This window comes from Mauremys reevesii, linkage group 3 (assembly GCF_016161935.1).
Source record: "Mauremys reevesii isolate NIE-2019 linkage group 3, ASM1616193v1, whole genome shotgun sequence".
Classification (NCBI taxonomy): domain Eukaryota; kingdom Metazoa; phylum Chordata; order Testudines; family Geoemydidae; genus Mauremys; species Mauremys reevesii.
In genome coordinates, this window is record NC_052625.1 from 106,618,595 (window position 1) to 106,641,482 (window position 22,888).

The 22,888-nt window shown below is 40.3% G+C and overlaps 1 protein-coding gene across 9 annotated transcripts in view; it reads right to left on the bottom strand.

Annotated features, from left to right (window-relative positions):
• The window catches only part of ARFGEF3 (ARFGEF family member 3), a 118,324-nt gene that overhangs the window by 40,384 nt on the left and 55,052 nt on the right, over positions 1-22,888 (bottom strand). For 4 of the 9 annotated variants that reach the window (XR_005596986.1, XM_039532493.1, XM_039532490.1 and 1 more), the window contains 8 exons: positions 20,237-20,359; positions 18,657-18,699; positions 17,360-17,438; positions 12,326-12,430; positions 8,804-9,128; positions 5,553-5,665; positions 3,800-4,710; positions 611-694 (listed from right to left, as the gene is read on the bottom strand). Coding sequence is in view for 8 of the 9 variants with exons in the window: in XM_039532493.1 (XP_039388427.1) it covers positions 611-694; positions 3,800-4,710; positions 5,553-5,665; positions 8,804-9,128; positions 12,326-12,430; positions 17,360-17,438; positions 18,657-18,699; positions 20,237-20,359 (1,783 nt within the window). In the remaining variant the exon portion in view is untranslated. The remainder of the gene's footprint in view (positions 1-610; positions 695-3,799; positions 4,711-5,552; positions 5,666-8,803; positions 9,129-12,325; positions 12,431-17,359; positions 17,439-18,656; positions 18,700-20,236; positions 20,360-22,888) is intronic. The other 5 variants (XM_039532496.1, XM_039532495.1, XM_039532492.1 and 2 more) reach the window with 2 other exon arrangements.

Consider the following 22,888-nt stretch of genomic DNA (forward strand, 5'->3'; position numbering starts at 1 on the left):
TGCTGGACAGCTCATGTAAGTAGCACAAATAGCTGCTTTTCAGATGTGCAAAGCACTCCCAACTCCACTTGCCTTCAACAGAAGCTGTGACTGCTCAGTACTTCTGAAAATCAGGTGTGTTACGTATTTATATGTAACTATATCATCTGATCATTTTCATAATGGCATGATCCCTCCTTCTCAGGTAGATATTAGACAGAACTATACACATTCTTCAGGGTTGGTTAGTTTGACTTACTGGTAGGAAAACATAAGTCAAGTAACTGGATTATTTATCTGAATCCTTGTTTTTATTTTTAAACTATAGATGGCCACAGTATTTTAGGGCCTTCACCTCTGTTGTTAAACTCCACTTATAGAATATTAATTGATTGATTAAGGGATAATGATCATCCTAGAGGAGTATTTGATATGAAGCAAGAAACAGCTTCTGAGGTTGGTTAAATGTTTCAGCAAAGCTGAGTCATTTGATAACTACCGAGTGGTTTATTGCAAGTATACTCCTCCCACCATAAAGATCATGCCTGTTCTTAGACAAGATAAAAAAAAGATACAATAAACGATAACATTAAAAAAACCACACACAGAAAAAAAATAATGATTTTCTTGCCTCGTGAGGGTTTGAAAGTTCTGTGCTGCTGCCTCCTTGGACTTTCCATTGACGTCACTTTGGGGGCGTGGATAAGGTGAATAACTGTTTGAGGGCGGATTTAGAAAGTGAATAATTGTTCACGGGTGGGTCTAAAAAAATGAATAACTGTCTAAGGGAGTGGTGTGTGTGGAAAAGGAGTGATGGGACTGGACATGTACTGTGTCCACAAAGATTTCCATATTACTTGTGAGCGGGAAAATGTTTGATATTCCTGTGGTGACACCTGGGAGAAATCTTTATCTTGTCTTGTAATAGGCCCCTGTTTGGCAAAACACTTCACCATGTGCTTAACTTTAAGTCTATGAGTAGTCCCAGTGATTGCAATGGAACTACCCATGTGTGTAAGTGCTTTGGTGGATTGAGACCATGAGAATGAAACTCTCAGCTACAATATATCAATTGTAAGGCATTTAAGAAATATTTTAAAGAAAACATGGATAATTATAAATTATAAAAATAAATAAATAAAAATATTTTAAAGAAAAATTATCTTAGGCACAACATTTTGCATATAAAATGCATACAAAATAGCACACCAAACCGATGTACACAATTACTGCAATTAAAAGTGCAATAATTTGCAAAATTGAAAATGAAAATGGCTAAGTGTGCATGCAAATTAGGTATGCATTTGTGTGCCCAAAGTGTTTGAAACTCTGGCCCCCCCAAGTTACCAATTCCTCTAAAACATGGGAAAGTGGCAGTTCCCTCACATACATTTAATGGACTGAGCGGATGCTCAGCCTCTAAAAGGAACTAGCAGCTAATGTGTAGGCCTGCATTCATGAACTATTTGCAAGGCATAAACACCATAAAACCCTGCCACTAACAGAATATGTCTTGCATCCGAAGAAGTGGGTATTCACCCACGAAAGCTCATGCTGCAAAACGTCTGTTAGTCTATAAGGTGCCACAGGATTCTTTGCTGCTTTTACAAAATATGATAGATGACTGATAAGCTGTGCTCACTGTCCTGCTTAATTATCCAAACAATGATGTCTGGTTTGTTAGAATTAACTCCTTGGTACTGTTCTGAAAATAGCTGTGTCTGTGTTTAAGGAATATTGGTTACTAATTTTAAATATAAAAAGCTGCACCCATAACAAACGAACTCATTGTCTGAATGTGGACAACAATTCATTTAATTGTGTAGACAGGTCACAGAAGTCATACCACACAGATTTAATATTTCGTTTAAATCAAGATTGTGTGCCGAGAGCTTTCTGGTAATGAAGTATTAAATTATATTGTATAAACAAGCACCCAACTTAGTGCTATAAGTTTTCATTGTCACTGTTTTGATCCAGCAACAAATAGGGGAAGATTTTTCTGGGGGGAAAAAAAAGATTAAAATTGTAATCGTAAGATTTCCCAATGACATATTTCTGACTCTTACCTTTCCTGTATCTCTCTACCTGGCTGACTTTACATCTTTTTTTTTCAAATCTCATCTGAAAACACATCAGTACTCCCTTCTCTATACCTCATAAATTCATGCTCTCTCAGCTGTTTTTCAATTCTATAATTGTGTAAGTATTTTGGGACATAGCTGGTATGAAAGACACTACTGTAAATAATACTGTACTGCATTGACCCAGTGCATAATAAAAAATATAAATGGAACAAAGTAGGTAGGATGGGGGTTCTCTGTGTTGAAACATGGATTTATTGAAAATTCACAAGTTAGCTTGTTAGCATCCACGCTTAATGGATTTAACTGTATCTACTGTAGCTATCGGTCAGATCATTTGCTTAGTAACTGGGTTCTTTACAGAAGCTAAGCTTTCCATCTGTGACCATCACAAAGAAAACAGCAACAGATCTTTTAAACACTGAATCATCAACTGAGACTTGCACACACATGTTGGGAGGACACAACTTTCTTTGCTAATATGCAACCATGGATCCATGAAAATATTAGGATACTTCTTCCCATGTGAAAAACACCTGGGAGCGTCTTATGACTCGCTGAGTGGTTTTTGTTTGTTTGTTTGTTTAATATTTGGCCAAATCAGACTAGAAATACGGTGAAATTTTTTAACAGTGAGAGTAATTAACCATTGTGATAGCTTAGCTATGGGTGTGGTGGATTCTCCAGGACTTGCAGTCTAAGTCAAGACTAGATAGCTTTCTAAACGAGATGCTATAGCTCAAAGAGAAAATATGGGCTTGATGCAGAAATTATTGGGTGAGGTTCTTTGGCCTGTGTTCTTTGGGCTGAGGCTATATAATGCGTCATTTCTGAGTTTGTGTGTGTGACAGAATGAATGAATGAATGAATGAATGAATAAATGAATGAAAAAAGAGAGGACCAAGGGTACAGGTCGTTGTGGTGAAATCAGTTAAGAAACAGAGAAATATATATTTTAATGAACATTTGCATGTTGGCTCATTGTCAGGATAAAGAAATCTCTTTACAAATAGAAAATATTTATACTAGCCTAACGTATATTTTCAATAGAAAAAATCAGCTTTCACTTGGTCATCTTTTGTTTAATTTGCAAAGATCAAACTCCCAAAGATCCTCACCCTGAAAAGTTAAGTGTAACTCATTTGACCTCTTTTAATGCCCGTGCCCTTTGACTATTTTGCACTTGCTGTGGGACGAGAGTCTGTTTAGGTGACATATAGAGTAATAATAGGAACAGATGCCCTTTTAAAAATGCACTACTGTGAGACTTTTGGCTTCTTTGTGAGGTTTTGAATTGTTAATACTAATGCAGGTGCATTGCAAGCTATTTTTAATCAGTTTTAAAATAGGAGATGGGTTCATGCCCCTTTTATCCCTATGCTAATATGAGATTCAAAGCTCTCCTTACTCAGAAGAGGTTGTTTTCCCCCACTCTGCTCTTTTCATGTACAGTACAATATAATGGGAAACTTAGCTACCACATCAAAATTTATCTTCTCCCTTTATTGATTTTAGGGCCCGTCTATTAAAATCAATGGATAGACTCCCATTGACTTCAGTAAACTTTGGAGAATTTTGTTTCACTCCAAAGAACAATAGTTTTTTTAAAGGAACATTTATATGCTTGATACGCCATCACTTTGGCTATTCTAGAAGTGTTTTATGATTGCTTATTAGAAGAGAGGCTCTTCAAACATACTGCATGTTGACTGCATAGTAAATATCTGCTTTCAAACCTGAGCAGAAGGTCGAGGAAAAATTCTGGAGCGCTGAATCCACCTCCTCTACACTATGGAGTGTTATAAGCCGAGGAAGAAGCGCTTCAAGGGACTGGACAAACAGCTGGGCACTGTGCTGGTCTGCTTCTTGGTTCTTCAGTAATTTCAAAGAGAGAGCAGCGGTACGCAAGGACTTATGACCTGGACAGTCCCTTGGGGTCTGCTCTTCGTCAGCCAGGGAACAGTTATCAGACCCTATGTCTGAGACATCTGACCTCCCAGAGTCTTTCTCTGCTGCCATGGAATATTGATCACATGAGTCAAATTCAGTCCTAGAAAGATCTTGGTCATCAACGCTGAAGTTACTTTCACTATATCTGGATCCATAGGACCGTGTCCTGCAATCAACCGACAGGAAGTTAGTTATATCTGGATAAACGATGGTGTGACTCCTTTGAACCACATCTGGCTGCTCTATTGTTTCTGATTCTGGCTCTTTACACCCAATCACTTTAAAGTCTTGGCCAGCTGGAGACTGCAGAGAGTTTTTTTGATCTTCGGGATTATCCTCCGGAGTAGTCTGCCCCATATCTCCCTCCAAAGTAGTTTGACCAGTATCTGTGGTAACACTAATGCTAATGTCAGGACTCTTCTCATTTCTCGATTCCCAGGGGGTATGTTCCGATGACAGGATGCGCCTTTGCCACCTAAAGTCAGCATCGTTGATCTCCATGGAGTCTCGGCTTGTCTCAGCCCCATCCCTCAATTCTTCCAGGCGTCGGAGTAGCAGGTGGACTTGTTCCTCATTAAGGCCTTTCCCTTGGCTTAGTTCATCTAATGCCCCGAGCAGGGCACAGACACAAGAAACGGAGGCATAACATGCTTCAATACCACCTTTTATGCAAGCTTCAGTCATCCCATCCATGACACTACAATTTCAAAATAAAAAAAATAAATGAAGTTTATTCTAGTTGATTAATCAGATTCCTAGAATAAGCTGATATTGCTAACATACATCATCAATTTTCATAATAAGCAGGACAGTGGAATAGTCCTACAAGACTGTTCATGGCAAATCACCACCTTGATGTTCCTTTATTTTAAATTCAAGTTCACCTTTAAATACTAAAAAATAAATATCCCCCCAGTAATTAACTTAGATTTAAAAATGGCAAATCAGGAGATCTAAAACTAAAATTATGTAAAATGAGTCTCTCTTTTTAAAAGCACCCATACAAAATGATACCTCCTAACTCAACAGATCTGCTCTTCTTGTGTATTCAGAGCTACAACTGCCTATTGTAGGCCCTGATCTTGCAACACTTATGTATGTGCTTAACTAAGTTTGTGAGCAGCCCCATTAATATCTAATGGAACTACTCATGCTTAAAGTTAAGCATGTACATAACTGTTTTCAGGGTCAGGACCTAATGGCCAGATTTTCCAAAGGTATTTACGTGGATTTAGGATTTCAGTGGAGTTAGGTACCTAACCTGCTTTGGTATTTTAAGAAATTCCACTAGGTGGGACTATCTGTACCTTTAGTTACATAAACACCTTTGAAAATCTGGTCCTAAGAAACTAATTTTTACTACATTTTATTCCTCCTCCATTTTCACAGCTCTGTTCACTAGCATTGCTTACTAGGAAGAAAGTTTACATGGTTCTCATTTGTGTATGTTCCTGGTAGAGTGGTTTTCCAGTAGATACTCAACTGTAACAAGTTTGTACACCTAAAAGAGAAGACGCTAAAGAAGGAAATAAAGCATACAGTTTGAGAAGATCCAGATGGGACTTCCTTTTCGAGATTGACCTCTTTCTGGATTCTGGTTCAGAGGAGCAGGGTCCTGCCAAATCACAGAGCCGTCGTGGACTACCTAGTATCTAAAAGAAAAGAAAATCCAAGTTACCCAAGAGTTATCTAAACAGTATGCCGTTAAATAAATGAGTTTTTGTTCTATGGAGTAATCTGGATCAAGGAGAAGCTGAGCTATTAACACTGTCAAAGGACAGGTCACATCAAAGGAAAATACATCTTATTTCATTTATTAAGGCTACATTTCTCTCTCTCTTTTCTTTTTAAACAAAGAGGAAGACATGGGGAAACTGCATACATTGAACTATGAATCAAATACAGAATGCTTTACAATGCTTTAAAAATAAGCAGAAAAATACAAAAAAGACAAGCACATTTCACTTTGTACTTTTGTACAGACAAAAAGGTAAATGCAGACAAACTGCATAGGAGACAATTCAAATATTAAACATAAAGCAAACATCTTTGATAGTGTAACAGATCTAGGACCCTGCACAGGGAGGGCAAGATGGGGCAGGGGGATCATCTGCTGAGTCATCCAGTTGTTAGATGCTAGGATCTTGCATAAAAATGCAGAAGATTTTCTGTTGATTCATAGTGGCAGGTGGTGGCTCTTGTTAATTCCAATCAGGAGATAAAAAGTGGAGGTAGTGGGAGAGGGAACAAAAGAATGGGATACATATGTCAGGCATGAAGAACCCTGTTACAGATTGACTGGGCATTTTAAGGAGATTTGGTCCATTACCCAAGGTGAATGGCCCAGGGCAGGGCTGGTAAAGAATATCTGCCTAGGAAAGGGAGCTAATGAACACCTGGGGAGGTGAGTGACCTCATTTGGTACATCTGGAGAGGGTGTGGTAGGCTGACAGAGGAAGTTAAAACAGGGAGTTGAGGGTAGTCAAGGAGAGAAGGTCCTGGGGAGGAGCAGTAGCTGTCTAGAGCCAGAAATAAGGGAATTTGGGAAAGCTACAGGGATGGATTAGTTCCTGTGAAGGAGCAACACTCGAGGGTGGTGGCCCTGAGAGTCAGTGTCCTGAGAATAGAATGAAGGAACAAGAGGAACAGGAAGAAAGACTGAAGTTACAAGGCCACAGGGGTGAGAGAGTTTTTTATAGTATTCTTTTTGTTTGTCATCCTTCAGTGTAGAGACCGGGACTGAAGAGGACCCCCCACCCCCAAGAGGGGAAGAATATGATTGAGTGGAGAATTTGTGAGTTACTAATCAATAGTGGGCATTATTTGGTATTCTAAGGAACCTGGTCAGAGCGCCATGTGAAGGGCCAGAAGGTGGTGTTTGGGGATGGTGGGCCTGTTATAAAACCTTAACAACAATCTGAAGCCCGAGGAAAAGCTTAGGTTGAGGTTTACATTTTGTTATTATTTAAATCACAAAGAAAGGCAAACCCACAGAACGGCAACGAGTTGTGAAGACTAACCTAGTGGCTGTGTATGTCCTGTTTAGAAACTCTTCACTCCTACACACCTGTTTTTTGTGTGCTTGAGCTATAAAAGTGCCCTCGGGTTAAATGTATTATATTTTTTAAACAATAATGTACGTTGAGACTGTTGTTGTGCAGGAGACTGTAAAGTAAAGCGCAATCCCAGCAAAAGGTACTCCATGGAGTCAGCAACAGCTCAAAGGAGCTCCATGGAAGTTTTTTTGATTCTTGGTGGCTCTCCCAGTTATTAGGAAAAGACAGGTACTAGTAATGGAGGATTCATTCATTAGAAATACAGATACAGTAATTCCTTGCTTAACGTTGTAGTTATGTTCCTGAAATACGCTACTTTAAAGTGAAACAAGGTTAAGTGAATCCAATTTCCCCATACGAATTAATGTAAACTGGGGGGGGGAGGGGTAGGTTCAGGGAAAAAAAATTTGCCAGACAAAAGTGTGTGTGTGTGTGTGTGTGTGTGTGTGTGTGTGTGTGTGTGTGTGTGTGTGTGTGCGCATGCACAGTATAAGTTTTAAACAATTTAATACTGGTACACAGTGATGATGATTGTGAAGCTTGGTTGAGGTGATGAAGTTAGAGGGTGGGATATTTCCCAGGAAATGCCTTACTGCTAAATGATGAACTAGCACTCAGCTGAGCCCTCAAGGGTTAACACATTATTGTTAATGTTGCCTCACACTCTACAAGGCAGCATGAATGGTCAAACAATCAATGGGATACAGTAATACTACGATACGAAATATATAGGAATGACAGAGTAGGTCATGCTGGTTGGGGAGTGGCAATATATGTGAAAGAAAGCATAGAATCAAATATAGTAAAAATCTTAAATGAATCAAACTGTACCATACAATCTCTACGGATAGTATTTCCATGACTGAATAATAAAGGATATAGCAGGAGAAATATACTACTGACCACCTGACCAGGATGGTGAAAATGCTTCAGGAGATGAGAGAGGATACAAAAATAGAAAACGCAATAATAATGGGGGATTTCAACCATCCTCATATTGGCTGGATACATATCGCCTCAGGACATGATGCAGAAATAAAATTTCTAGACTCTGTAAATGATTGCTTCTTGGAGCAGCTAGTCCTGATACCCACAAGGGGAGAGCACTCAGCTAGATGGACCATTGGTCTGACCCAGAATGGCCATTCTTATGTTCCTGTTCTAGTGTCTCTGGTACTGAGATGCTTCCCTGAACAGTTAGAGAAATGACTGGAGCTGGCATGGCTACTCAAGAAGCTGACAGCTACCTTGTAGCTATCCTACTGCACCTCAAAAACCTGGCACTGAATCAAAAGATATATCCATCTTGGCTTTCTGAACATTACAGTGCCAGGCTGACTGCCTCCTTTTAGCAAGAGGAGAGGGTAGGAAAAGATGCCAGAGAACTTGGGAACAGAATCATTTTACTTTCTATCACCCATCAGGACTGTTATGCCTCAGTCACAAGACCTGCTCCCAACAGAATAATACAGCACAAATATTTCCAGTGTTGCCAAGGCAGCTGGTATGATTGAGGCAAACATGATCAGAAAGGAGTATTAAGCATTGGTCAGACTAAATACATTTAGCAGAGTAGCCTTGACTGTAACAGCTCTGGATCAGAAAGGATTATTTTGATATCCATATGGCTATCCCATACACTGGACTTCTACACACACACTTCACTATAATTTACAATTAGCAAGCGTTTACTTCCAGTGCATTTTGTTTGAATTCATGTCTCAATTTTCCTACCTCTTTCATGATCTTGATGGCTTCCACTCGGTGCTGGGGTGGGGGATACAGCAGCATCCGGTGATAGAGTGACTGGAGCACAGGTTTCATGGATTCTACTGACCCCACCAATCGAACCAGTTCCGCAGCAATGTAATATATGGTCCGAGCAACGGGGCCACTGAGGGCAGGTGCTGTGGAGGAGCAACCTGACCCTCGGCCATGATCAGCGACCCCTGAAGAGGGCGAATTGGCCTCGAGACAGATGCTACTGTGGGCAGAGGTGATTGTTTTGTCATGGATTGGATTTCCCAGGATTACTACAAGGGCTGGACACAATTGCTTCCTGGGGAAAGAGAAAAAGGAACAAGTGGAAATAGGAAAAAAAAAATCTCCCAGAAACAGCTTTATAATAACCTATAACCATTTTCAACCCCTACACACACTACAACTCTCCTGTATCTCTGGAGTTGTTTTGAATGCAGGTTTTGTTATTTTTTTAGGGACCATGTGACAATGAAAGCCAGGGACATACAGACTTTAAAACCCATCACACTTTACTCACGGACAAAACCTGCATGCGAAACCCTCTCTGCGTCCTCACCACTCTGAGCCCTTTGGGTTTTGGTCAGTCCTCTCAGGGTCTGATCTCCCCCCAAAACAGCTGTTAAAAGAGCCTTTCTTTGATAAAATTCTAGTCCCCCTCCATCAGGGGACTCTCCTCTGTGGCTTCAAATCCTGCATCAGGTGATCCATTATGTGGTTACAAGAGAGAGAGCCTCTATCCAGCCCCAGCCACCCTAAGAGCACATGGGATTCAAAAACCAGTTGGAGAACACTTCAATCTCCCTGGTCACTCGATTACAGACCTAAAAGTCACAATATTACAACAACATAACTTCAAAAACAGACTCCAATGAGAGACTGCTGAATTGGAATTAATTTGCAAATTGGACACCATTAAATTAGGCTTGAATAAAGACTGGGAGTGGATGGGTCATTACACAAAGTAAAACTATTTCCCCATGTTTATTTCCCACTCCCTCCAGTTCCTCACATCTTCTTGTCAACTGCTGGAAATGGGCCATTTTGATTACCCTACAAAAAGGTTTTTTTTTCCTCTCCTGCTGGTAATAGCTCACCTTAACTGATCACTCTCCTTAGAGTGTGTATGATAACACCCATTGTTTCATGTTCTCTGTGTAATATATATATCTTCCTACTGTATTTTCCACTGCATGTATCCAATGAAGTGAGCTGTAGCTCACGAAAGCTTATGCTCAAATAAATTTGTCTCTAAGGTGCCACAAGTACTCCTGTTCTTTTTGCGGACACAGACTAACATGGCTGCTACTCTGAAACCTGTCATCCAGGATTGTAACAACTTGGTAAAGACTTTTAGCTTAGTGCTAGCCAAGGCTAGATTCAAACCAGTGACACAGAGCGAAAGCGCTTGTATGTATCCCATTGCCATTCAAGTCCCTTCTAACGACTTTTTTAATATGCACACAGAATTAATAGCTTCAAACATATTTGTGCTACTCTCTTAAATCTCTGATCCATACCTATTACACAATATAGATACAGCACACAATGGGAAGGGCCTATTTGAGGCTACTTGATGTAATTAGGTGCCACATTGCACCATAAGCATGTAAAAATACTTTTCAGCACCAGATACGGTACATTTTTCCAAGACACACTGGCTATTCCCATCCCCAACCTCTCTCTGTAAGGACTCACTTCCTTGCAGTCCATCACAGCCATCGTACTAAAAGTGCTCCCTTCTAGCCCTCAGTACCAGGTGTGCATAAATACTGTCCATATCTGTAATGGGGAGGATTATTTACCCTCTACTGTCTTCTTTCTCTAGCTGCCGGTGTTCATCTAAAAGAAGTTCTATACTCTTGCTGTCTATCTTTTCAGCCTGAGGGCCAAAAGGAGTAGCATAAAGGAGCAGAAACCACTAGCAAGCCCCCTGCTGGGGATTCCCCTAGGATGAGAAAGTCCCCTATAGCATAGAGCTAGCACAGCTGACTCCTATGCCTCTCTCTCTTCACTGTCTGGCACAGAGGGCATGTCGGGGGTGCAGAGGGAAGGTGGCTGGAATGGGTTGTGCTCTGGCTATTCCCAGCTGGCACATGGTCCCTGACAGACCATACAGCAGCTGGGACAAGTTAGAGTAGTCATCAGCCTGCTTTAACCTGTGACAGGACTGGGGCAGAGAATCAGGAAGCTGTAACCAGTTGTTGGTTCTCAGCTCCTTTTCCCCTCTCCTGCACTGTGGAGGTTGTGTTTGTATGTGTGCATGCGCACGCCAAGCGCTCTCCTAGCCTTGTACAGCACCAGTAAAGCTCCCAGCCTACTCGTGGCAGGGCTCCAACACTCAAGTGAGCAGGCAATGGAGTAGCCGGACGTACTCTGTCCTTCCAACCCTGTGATGCAGTAGGTGGCCCTCAGGGTAGCTGTTGAACATCTGCATTGGGGAAGTGACAGCTGCTACTTAGAGCTTCCCTGGCTCTTGCCAGAGCTGTGCCCAGGACTGCAGGGGAAGTGGTGGAAGGGAGCTGCCCCTACCTTTTCCCCAGAGAGGTGGGCCTGATTCAAACACTTTTATTTAAAAATCACAGGGTGCAGTAGCTCATGGAACACATTTTCAGTTCACAATCACATACACACTTGCTTCTCAACACAGTCACCCTCAAGGGAGATTTAGAGCCTCACAGGCCACAGTTGGACATCGCTGCTCTTCGCAGACTCTGGTAGACTGTGTTAATTACACTTTTCCCTTATTTCTAAGACCATTCTTGGGAGCCAAGCATCTAAACACTATAGAGAGGCGTTGCCACAGTCAGAAAGTTGGTTAAGGATTCGTTCAGGTGATCTGAGCAGGTGGAACACCATATAGTAAAATAGTTAATGGCTTGAAAATGAAAAAAAGGGGACCTTGTAGTAAGATCAATTAGACAGGGGAATAACTTGATAAAATGGGTCTTGGAGGTGTCATCACCAGAGGCTTCAAGAATATACTAGACTTAGATTTTTAGGCCAGAAGGGACAATTAGGATCATCTAATCTGCCCTCCTGTGTAGCACAGGCCAGTAACTCAGGTAGTGTTGCAAATGATTATTCCCTATTACATAAGTACCACTCCTGAGCCCTGTCACTTCTGGCTGAATTTAAGTAAAATGTGTATGTTGAGTGCAGAGTTCAGTACTGCACTGTTGCAAAAAGATACACAAAGTGATCAATGAATTCCTTTCAAGGCCTAAATAACTGGGATTTCATGATAATGATGAAATTTACTATAGGGTTTCATATAGCTGGACTCATTGCTCAGCAACCTGTATTACCCAACAAAGTTTTAATGAAGAGCTTTCCAGTGAGGGCTGGGCATGGCTTCCATAATGTCAAATCTGGTGGTGGTGCGAGGGGGTTATGGTTGCTCAGGTGAACCCCCTCACCCCCACCCCCAAACATTAAATCAGTGGAAATCTAAGCTCCCGTTCTCTTCATAGGAAGGTGCAAAACATGTGTACTCACCAAATAAGGTCAGTGAATCCTCTGTGATTGTGCATGCTGGGAGAGGAACTATTTAGCATTGAGAGAATACACTCCAGGTAGAGAAGCTGCAGTTGCTGATTTTCACTGACAAACAGAAACAAAGAATGTTAAAATATGACTAAAACAAATATTTTTTGAGACTTTATCATCATCATCATCATTCTGTTTGGAGAACTGCATTAGTTCATCTGTATGTTATCCTGTAATTTATAGCACAGTGTTATTTTGCATCTGCCTGAAAATGGTACGGATTTCAAATGTGTGATCCTCTTTATCACCCCCATTTGCTCTGCACTTAATGACAGGCAGTAAAAGCAGGCAGTAGAGAAGACAACAGGGTGATTAGCTCGTCCCATTTCACTACAAGGAAATGAGGAATAAATGTCCTCCTAAAAAAGAAAAGAAAAAGGAGATAGAAGACAGATGCCATTATCTAAATTTGACTTAACACAGAAGAAGATGGGATTTTTGCACAAATGAATAGAAACCTCATCAAACCCCACTCGAGTTGTTAGACTCTTCATGCAAACTGAGAACACTCAGCAGCTGCCTAACATTCTTATTATTACACAGATATCTTATCACTTTCTGCCTCTCTCTCCCTCTCTTTCTGCTGTCATCCTTTTCTGTTCTTCTGATGACAGAAATCATGGCAAAGAATGCAGACTCCGGAAGGCTAGACTCTGGGGTCAATGTGACTTTTGGGGTCTAATTCTCAAATTCTCAAACTATGGGTCAGGACCACAAAATGGGTTGCGACCCCGTTTTAATGGAGTCACCACAGCTGGCATGAGACTTGCTAGGGCCCAGAGCCGAAGCCTGAACCGCACTGTCTGGGGCTGGCTTCGGCTTCAGTCCTGGGCGGCAGGGCTCGGGTGCAGGCTTTGGCTTCAGCCCTGGATGGCAACGCTTGGGCTACAGGCCCTTCTCTGCCCAGGGCTGAAGTCCTTGGGCTTGGACTCTGGCCCCCCTGCCCTGGGCAGCAGGGCTCTGGCTTCAGCTTTGGTCCCCCCTGGAGCAGCGGGGCTCAGGTGGGCTCAGGCTTCACTCCCCCCTCATGGGGTCTTATAGTGATTTTTGTTGTCAGAAGGGGGTTGCGATGCAATGAAGTTTGAGAACCCCTGGTCAGTCAGCTACAATCTTGATAGCAAGAGGAGTCCCAAGAAACGTATATGGAAGGATCTGTAGACACCACAAACAGAACATGTTCTTATGCATATTTTGAGAATTAACTGCAAGGGTTAAGACAATAGGTAGGTTTAAAGTTGCTTCACCATGTAAAGATAATTTTTTTCATTAGGATTAACGTTCTGTTTTTCACTCAGCAAGTCAGGGAGGGATCTTTCCATTCCTTTTGGATTATTGTTTTTGATAAGGTGAGGGCTATGAAACCCTATTTGCTGAGGTACAACGAAAAGTAGTCAAAGCTATAGAGACATGACTCATCTTGATCCATCATCTTTGCTTTTTCCTGGTTCTTTTGCTGAATATATTTCTGTGTGGCTCCGAATGAATTATCCCTAAGTAGAAAAGACATCTTTCATATGTCTGTTGGCCAACAATTTGAAGCTTGAGGGTGTAAAACTAGATACCTAAATCCATATTATGGATGGTTTGAAAATGATGGCCTACTTTCTTTGCATGTGTTTCATAAAGAGATGGACTGGCCTATAAGAAATGGGCCATTCCCACATTACTTCATATGAGAGTCATATAAATCCAATATATACAGAACATGTTACTTATATGGCATTCATGGATTTTTGATCCACATAGATACCCTTGTCTCTGAATTCTTTCCAAGGTCTATTTACTATAAAAACATCTCCCCACCACGATGAAGGTGATCTGCAGAAGGCAAATAGCCTATATTGCCGTATACCTCAGTGCTGCCCATCTGCTAATAACCCTGCTAGAGCAGGTTTCATTGTTTCAGGGCCCTTGGAACCATAATGACCAGAATTCATCTCCCTTAACCCCTCTTTCATCACCCGTGCCTTACCTCCCTTAGAAGCAAATACCAATATGCTTGAAATTAAGAACAGTGTGTTAAAGTAATCATCAGGCTAGGAGATTAGAGCAGACAGTTTAATAACTCAAAGCCTCGCTTCTGTGACCCAAAGGCTGCACAGGGTGAATCTCTCTGACAGGTTGTTTCTGAGGAGAAACAATCATTGGCTGAAAGGAAGAACAACTTTCTACTCCCAGCCTCCCACATAATTACTTCAGTAAGTTTTTTAACAAGCCAGCTACATTTGTTTTCCTCCAGAACTAATTAGAATCCTTCATTATGTTTCTCTGTTAATTAAAAGACCCAATTAAGAAAATAGGTGCAGAATTACCAGGTAGGCTTCTGTGCTACCTGGATATATTACTGCAGTAAATCATGGTTCACTGACTATATTTTTAGGTTCTATTAATCTCTTTAAGGCATATTGTAGATGAGCACAAAATCTGTTCTAATTCAGTGCAGTCTCCTGGGGAGCTGAGATTGCAGATAAACTTCACAAAAGATCTTTCTTTCCTTTATTTATTTTCAAGTCAACGGTTTTTAGGAGAGCTCCTGTTAAGTAGTTTAGTTTTGGTATTGCATCCCGATTTGAAATGGTTATATTTTGGGGGGCAACGTCTAATCAGATAACATTAAAAGAATGATTAGCACACAGACAAAACTCCTGTTTGTTGCAGAGGGTGAAGTGCCTAAGACAACTGAAAACATCATTATTTTTGTGCACACAATTTTGAAGACCTAAATTATTGTCCCCTAAATGTGCATGCAGCCCCCCTTTCCAAATGATTTCCAGAACATCCAGGGAATTTTTGTGTGCGCTTTCTACTGCTCACACTGATCAATGCTTCTTTGCTCATTAACAAACTCATCCACTCCAATTTGTGCTTTAATTTTGTATCTTATAAAACAGCTTCTAACAGCTCCTTTTTCCTTTTCACTCATTTTGTGACCAAGAAGAAGAGCAGTAGCAAGATAGAGCTTAGTTTTAATGATATGGAGGTGGTGGTGTTAATTAAGAATAACTTTTTTCCCTCCAAATGTCTCAAATTTTCACCAAGATTTTAGTTTGTCATATTTATACCTCTGAAATAATTGCCCCATATTGCTTTTATGCTACATTTTCATTTTGATTAACTTATTTTCCTCACAGTTTGGGTTTTTTTTCCTGGTTGATTAATTAGTAGACTGTTAGCAGGGCTTGGCTTAAAATACCACAGCTAAGATTTTTTTCATTCAACTTATCTCAGAGTACTTGCAATTAGACTGTAGGCTATTCTGAGGCCACAAAATGTTGCTTTCTACAAACTATTCACATAATGGTACTGAAACGTGAAACTCTGGAATTTTGCATTTTTGGATACATAAATTGGTTACTAGAGGAACCATGTTACCCACGTGCAGGTTTCCATTCTTAGTCCCAGTCTCACAAAGAATTATACATGGGTTTAACTTTATATATTGTGGGTGAAATCCTAACTCCACTGAAGTCAACTGCAATGCTCCCTCTCTCAATGGGATTACTCACAGTGTGCAAAATTCAGCACATAAGTAAGTCTTCACAGGATAAGGGCCTTAGGTTCTAATTTTGTAAGCAACTACAGGACTGGCAGAGCCTTGCATCTGTGTGGATCTCACTGAAATCAAAGGAATTTCGAAATGACATTTTCTGACTAAATCCACAGTCTACCCTGTTCTTAATATTAGGAAATGGAGAGCAACACATTGCAAATGAAAAGCCTGATCCTACAAACCTGACTCCTGTAGGTAGTCAATATTCACCTACACAGTCCCACCAGTGTCTATGGATTTACTTGCACAAGCCAGGACTACTCATGAGAGTAAGAATTGTAGGATCACATCCAGAGGGCTTTTCAGTTAATTCATAATGCATTAAAAATGAAAACTAGCTACATTTAGTCCTCAAGAAATGGTGCAGCGTGTGCACTTTGCCAGAGTGCTGGACGGCTCCAGAAGGGACTGCGTTTCCAGAACTGTATGGCTCTGTGCCACTCTCAAAGCATGGCCAGGTGTACTTCACAGAATCTGGCCTTATGGCACTGACTCACTGTGTGACCTTGGGCAAATCCCTTCTCGGTGTGCTTCAATTTCCCCCTGTGTAAAATAGGGATAATAATGATCGTCTTGGTGATCTGCTTTGAATTCTTTGATTGAAAGGTTGCAGGGAGGGTAAATCAGTAATTATTATGTTTTTGATAGTTTATTCAGGCTCTGTTCCAGCTAAGACATGCTCAGGAATCTGGAAAATAGTATTAGAGATATTAAAGAATCTGTGGGCCAGATCCTCAGTTTGTGCAAATCAGCAAAGCGCCATTAACTTCTGTAAAAAACATGCTAATACTGTAACGATGATAAATAAACCATTTAAAATTAAATATCATCTTTCATGACTTGAATGAAGCTGTGCATTTTAAAACCACCTGAGAATCTGAATCAATATTCAGATGTATAGCATCATGGTATTTTAATGGAATAGTATCGTACATATGGTGGTTGTAGTTCAAAAGGAAACACAAATTATTTGCAAATGGTATGTTTTCTGGGTAAACGTCATTATATTCCCAATATTTAGGTTAGGGAATACCAGTAATACCTCCAAGAGATCATTGTATTTTAGTCTTGCTATACTATTTGTTGTCTCTCTCCTTCTCTCTTCTGTGGATGTGTTCATTATGCACAGCATAGCAAAAAAGCAAGCATTTTCCTGACAGGTGTTGTTACTGTATAGAATCTATTTACAATAAGGGTTGCTATCACTTACTGGAGTTTCTTTAAAGCAAAACTGTGTATGTGGGTGATGAATCCATTTCTCACCACAATTGTGGGCTAAATTAATACAACATGATCAATACCTCTGACAAGTAACTTAGTGCAAGAATTGTTTGCCTTGTTATCCTAGAATGAGGACAGTATGATCATTAAGTGACATTCCACAAGAAAATCTGCAGCAACAAATATGAATTATAGCTAAATAACCCACTTACTTTATAACAGCCTGAAGCTTCTCACAGAGCACAGTGAGGACAGACACAACATCGTCGCAAAGGGACTCTACTGTAGAACCTTCAAAAAGGACAAAGGTCAGTGGCACTATGTATGCTTAGCTGGTTTACCACCACAACTCTCCCCCACATCTTTCAGAACTCACCCAACTTCCGTGACTTAGGTCTGTATTCTCAACTGTGGCCCATGGGCTACCAGAATTCACAAAAAGAATGCTGTGGGAAAGTATTGGGATGGGAAGTGATTCTGCTACAGAATCTCTTTCTGAGGGAGTGATCCACAAAATGGAAAAGTAGTATCACTACTTGGAGGATAACACTAATTGCTTAAATGCATTTATGGAAGTTTGGGCCCATTCCTCCAACTCAGACAAGAAGAAAAATAGCAAGTGGCTCCAATACTTCTGCATGGTACCTGACTATAGACAATTCCTCAGGATTATTAAAATCTTGGTGGCTTTTCCTATTGTTTGTCTCGGTGCTCCTCCTTCCAACCATCAGAAATCTATGTAGCAACTAAGGCCCCGGTCCTGTACATGGAACTGTGTGGGCAGAACGTAATGCTTGTGTGGAGTCTCATTGGAGTCAACGGGCTCCACATGGGGCACCAGGTCCACCCCCACAGATCCAATTGCGGGATCAGGGCCTAATAAAGACTATAGCAATCAGAGAATATAGTGGAGACAGGGTCTAGGAAAAACCTTAGGAAACTAACTGATGCTGTGGCATGATGAAGGTGAGGCATATTAGCACTCCTCCTCTAGCAGAGCTGTGTGTCAGGACCTCCAAAAATATTAAAATTATCCGCTAGTTACATAACAGGGCTGGCCCAACAGGTAAGAAATTGTGTCTCTGTCTCCAGACCCCTCCTAATCTCTGAAGAAAAAGTCCTTAGAACACTGTTCAAATTTTGGAAGGGAACTCACTTCACTTTAACCCTGCCCACAACACTGAAGCCCTTAGGTTGCAGAGACAGCATATTGTAATTATTAGTGATTGCTTTCCTGTAGGGGACACCATTCACGCGGTGCAGATGAAGGTATAATTAAAGGTGTTGCAGACACTTCTTAGTTCTGAAAGTAACCAGAGCCCTTGTACACGTGGGGTGATACCAATAAGGTGCGAGTAGTGGAAAATGAAAGGAGCAGTGTGACTCTGCAGAAGATGTAAACATTATGGCAACCGGGTGTCTTGGCAACAATGGGCAAATACAAGGAATACTGAGAAAGAAAAGAAAACCAGATTTTAAAGAGTCACCATAAAATAAAGTGGCATATACCTTGGCTCTTTAACTCTTGCAAGGCTTCATGTTTTTCAGTTGTCTATGAGGGAAAAGAAACATTGTAATTAGAATAGGTGGAAGAAAACTGCTGTAGGTATATGCAGCACTTTAAAGTACTCGGTTCCTAATCTGAAAAAGCCTTAGTGTGGGATTATGGTCAGAAAAGCAAGTGTAAAAGTCACAACTTCCTCAGGTGTCAGTCATACCTGTTTTTCTTACTTTACTAATTTAGAGGGAGAAATGTTCAAATGTAAGTCCCATTTTTAAAAGTGATTTAGATTTAGGCACCTAAATCCCATTAAAAGCCATTGGGACATAGACTGTCAGTTACCTAAGTAACTTTTCAAAATGGGATTTATATTCTTAAATCACCTCAGTGCTCTTGAAAATGTTATACTTTATCACTGTTAACACTACAGAGGCAATACAGCTAGAAATGCCCTCTTAGATCATCTAGTTCATTTCTCTGCCAGTGCAGGACTGTTCCCTGTGGTACACACGGAAGAACAAGGTCAATTCTCTTGTCTCTCATGTATCATCAGAAAATTGTCAGCAGCTAAGTGCAGTTTGCAGAATCTCCATTATAGTCAGGATGTACAAGCAGAAGTAAATCAACTCAGTTTTCAGATCCAGATAGAATTTGCAGAGCTGCCAGCTTGGAAAAAAAAATCTTTATACTTATAAACTTGGCACACTGTATATGGAGAAAGGATAAATAACCCTAGAATTACATTTTACAGTTATTTCTCAGATTAATGCTATTCTTAAATTCTGGCTATTTAATTTTTAAAAAAGGATCTCCCTTTTACTTAACCAAGCACAACTGCTTTAAGATTAAACCTCTACACAACTCACAGCTGCAAAATCCGCAAACAAACCAAACAAACACACAAAGGCAAATAATTTCTTCATTAATATGCAAGGAAGTGCTCATAAGTGCAAGAAGCCAAAGTCATTTCAAATTTACCCAGAGGTGCTTATAATTCCATCTAGACAATACGTTGGAATTTAATGCAAACAGCTCTTGTGGATTTTAACAACACAATGAAGGCAATAAAAAGAAACCAGTTATTTTTTGCCAGTAAGCCAGCAGGTAAATAAGCCCTCTGGCCCAAATCATTTAATTTGATATACATTCAAAAGGATTTGGCTTAAATTTTGTAATTAAAAATCCCCCTCAAATATACTTTCTGTAGCTAAGAATTTATTTGGTTTGGGCAACATTTAATATTTAAGAAAGTTTTGGCAAAAGGATTTCAACTGGACTTCACCAAGATAAACACAAAATAAAAGGACAGAAAAAGGAAGCAAAGTCAAGACAATCTGACATCAGAATGAAGCCTTTCTTGCAAATCAAAACGTAGAGCCTGTCTGCTGGAAGGGAAGAGTTGTTTCTCTTGAAGGATTTGTTAGGCATTTGTTAGCCCTAAAAGGAGGCCGTTTTGAACAGGACTGATGCTGGAACGCTCAAACAACACCAGAAGGCACAGCACCCAGCCACAGAACACTGCATGCAGAGACACAAAAAGGACACAGCCATGGAATACTGAATCATCTGTTGATGCCGGAAGGCTCACCGTATTCTCTTGCTTTTGTCGTAACTGTAAAGTCAAGTCACTCAACATTTGGCTGAGGGTTGCCCGCACAGCGGTGTTAATACTCCGCTGGTGACAGCTAGATACATATGTCTCAATGCAAACCTGGTGAGGAAACAAGATAGTAGCACATAGATATAAACAACAATTTAACTGTAGACCATCTTGGGAGGAAGTGAAGCTCTCTTTATGCAGAAAGTCAGCCAGATTTACTAGTGCATAGTGTTAGAAATTTTTTCAGCCATGCAAATAGCCAAAAAACTCTATAGTTTAAAAGCAGCATGCAAGTTTCTGAAGTGCTGTGCATGTTGAGGTGGCAAGACAAAAATGGCAACCACTCCCCATCCTGTCAAACTTTGGTGCCCAGGCAGTAGCTTGTGCTTTGGATGTTGCTTTCAAATATTAGCCCTATTGTTTAATTCCAGTGATGTATTCATGACATCAACAGGGACCATTACTCTGGAATTCTGCCCTTAGTACATAAGCAGTATCATCCTCTCATATGAGCTCAAAAAGGTTGTTGTTTCTTTTTAGGTTATTTGTGTGGGTTTTTTGTATGAGTAATAAGTTGGGGATTTTCAGACAGCTTCTGCTACTAGGATGCAACTAGGCATCTTGATTGTTCATTGTAAATCATGGGTTTAATTTATGTTTATTACAGTGTCCAATAGCCTTTTGGTGCCTATAAATGGAAAACATTGTATCTGTTTAGTTTTATTATAGTGAGAGTGACAGACAGTGACTGCTATAGTTCATGTTGCATCAGAGTTTCCATTCTAACTACACTTTCAGTTGCTCGTAACTTTTGCAAACTTTCATATTTAGGGCTGAATTTTTCCATTCTTGGACTCTGTCCAAAGACAATGTTTTGCAGATAGTTATCAAAATGCAATGGAATGCTGAGGATATGGTATTATGCCCACTGCAATGCCCTTTTCTTGAGATAAACACCTTTTAATAGAAATCTGGCAGAGTTTGTAATTACTGCATTGTCATTTTTGATGCAGTGGCCTCTGTTTTGAGATATGAGGTAAATAGTGCCTCCTGTAATCTATATCATGGGATTGGAACCAGACTGTTTAACACAAACTTATTAATAAAATTGTGATCCAAAGGAGCAACTCCACTCACTTTGGCATATGTTGAAATCTGTGATTCTGTCTATGGCTGTGAAGTTATTCATACAAGTTCAGTCAGCCTTTGTGTAAATGGGTTTGTAACACTACCTGTTGTACTCTTCAGGGTGCGGTCATTCAGATGTGTCAGTATTTCTATCATACAGTCATCTTCGAAGGGTTATAATGCCTCTGTAAAGTCATCCTGGCAATGAATACATACATTCTGCATATGCTGTATGTAGAGGCACACAAGGCATGTGAGGTAATATCTTTTATTGGACCAACTTCTGTTGGTGAGAGAGGCAAGCTATCAAGCTTACACAGAGCTCTTCTTCAGGTCTGGGAAATGTATTCAGTGTCTCTCAGCTAAATACAAGATGGAACAGATTGTTTAGCATAAGTAGTTAAAATGTATTTCAAGGTGAAGTGGCCTATTAATACCCCTCCAGTCATAGGGAGAAAAGGAGCAACACTGCATATACTGTATGTACGCAGATAAATATACAGCTGGTATATTCTGTACAGACATCTTTTTAAACAAAATTTGAATTAAACTGGTTGTCCTTCTTCAAAGTATAGGAGCATAGATGGAATAAAAACATTTTCTTGTTTTAGATACTTATATTTCCCTAATGAGGAGGAAGTCCAGCTTGTAAGATGAAAATTTAAAGATGGTTAGCTCATTATGTGGACTAATCAATGCTGATATGTACACAGTAACAGAATCAAGAGCCTGATCCAACTCCTACTGAAATCAAAGGGAGCTTTGCCATTAAGTTCTGTGGGAGAAAGACAGGGAGTAAGCTTAAAAGGAAACTGCTGTCCATGTGCATTACTTTTAATGTAACAGAATGGAGAATAAGACCAGATCCCAGAATCCCTTTGAATTTATCATTTCAGCAGACATATCCAGCAGATGTGAGAGGTGCTAATGCTTTTAGGATTTCTGCCTCATGGCTAAATTTTGGGCACAATAAAGCATGACTGAGTTCCTTGGTTAGAAATAGAATATGCTTGATTAGTGCAAATGGTGTGAGCCAAAATGCCACACACTGGAATAATCTGAACTATAGCTCTTGCACCATTCTCATCCCAGTCACTCTGTTATGTCCCAGTGTAGCGTTATGAGAACATTATATGTAGCATGTGATATTTTGTGCCTCTTACGTGACAGAGGCAAGATAAAGACAAAATTAATGTTTCCTTTCTCGGGTTTGCATGTGTCCCCATTTTAACAATACATTAAAACCTGGTAAAGCTGAAGGTATTTGCATCAGATAATGGACAGAACCTACAGTTCATCTTGGCTTTTGGGGCATCTGTTGACCTTTGAGAGTGTTATATTTCCTAAGGTAAGTGAGGAATTTCATTCAGCATGATCTTAATTAGTAGATGCCTGAGGTCTCACGCTGCACAGATTAAAGCTTTTTATCGTAAATGTGTAAAAAGGTGCCATGCAGCTGTCACTACTGTTATTTATATAGTGCACAGTGCTTCACGACAAGAAAACCATCTA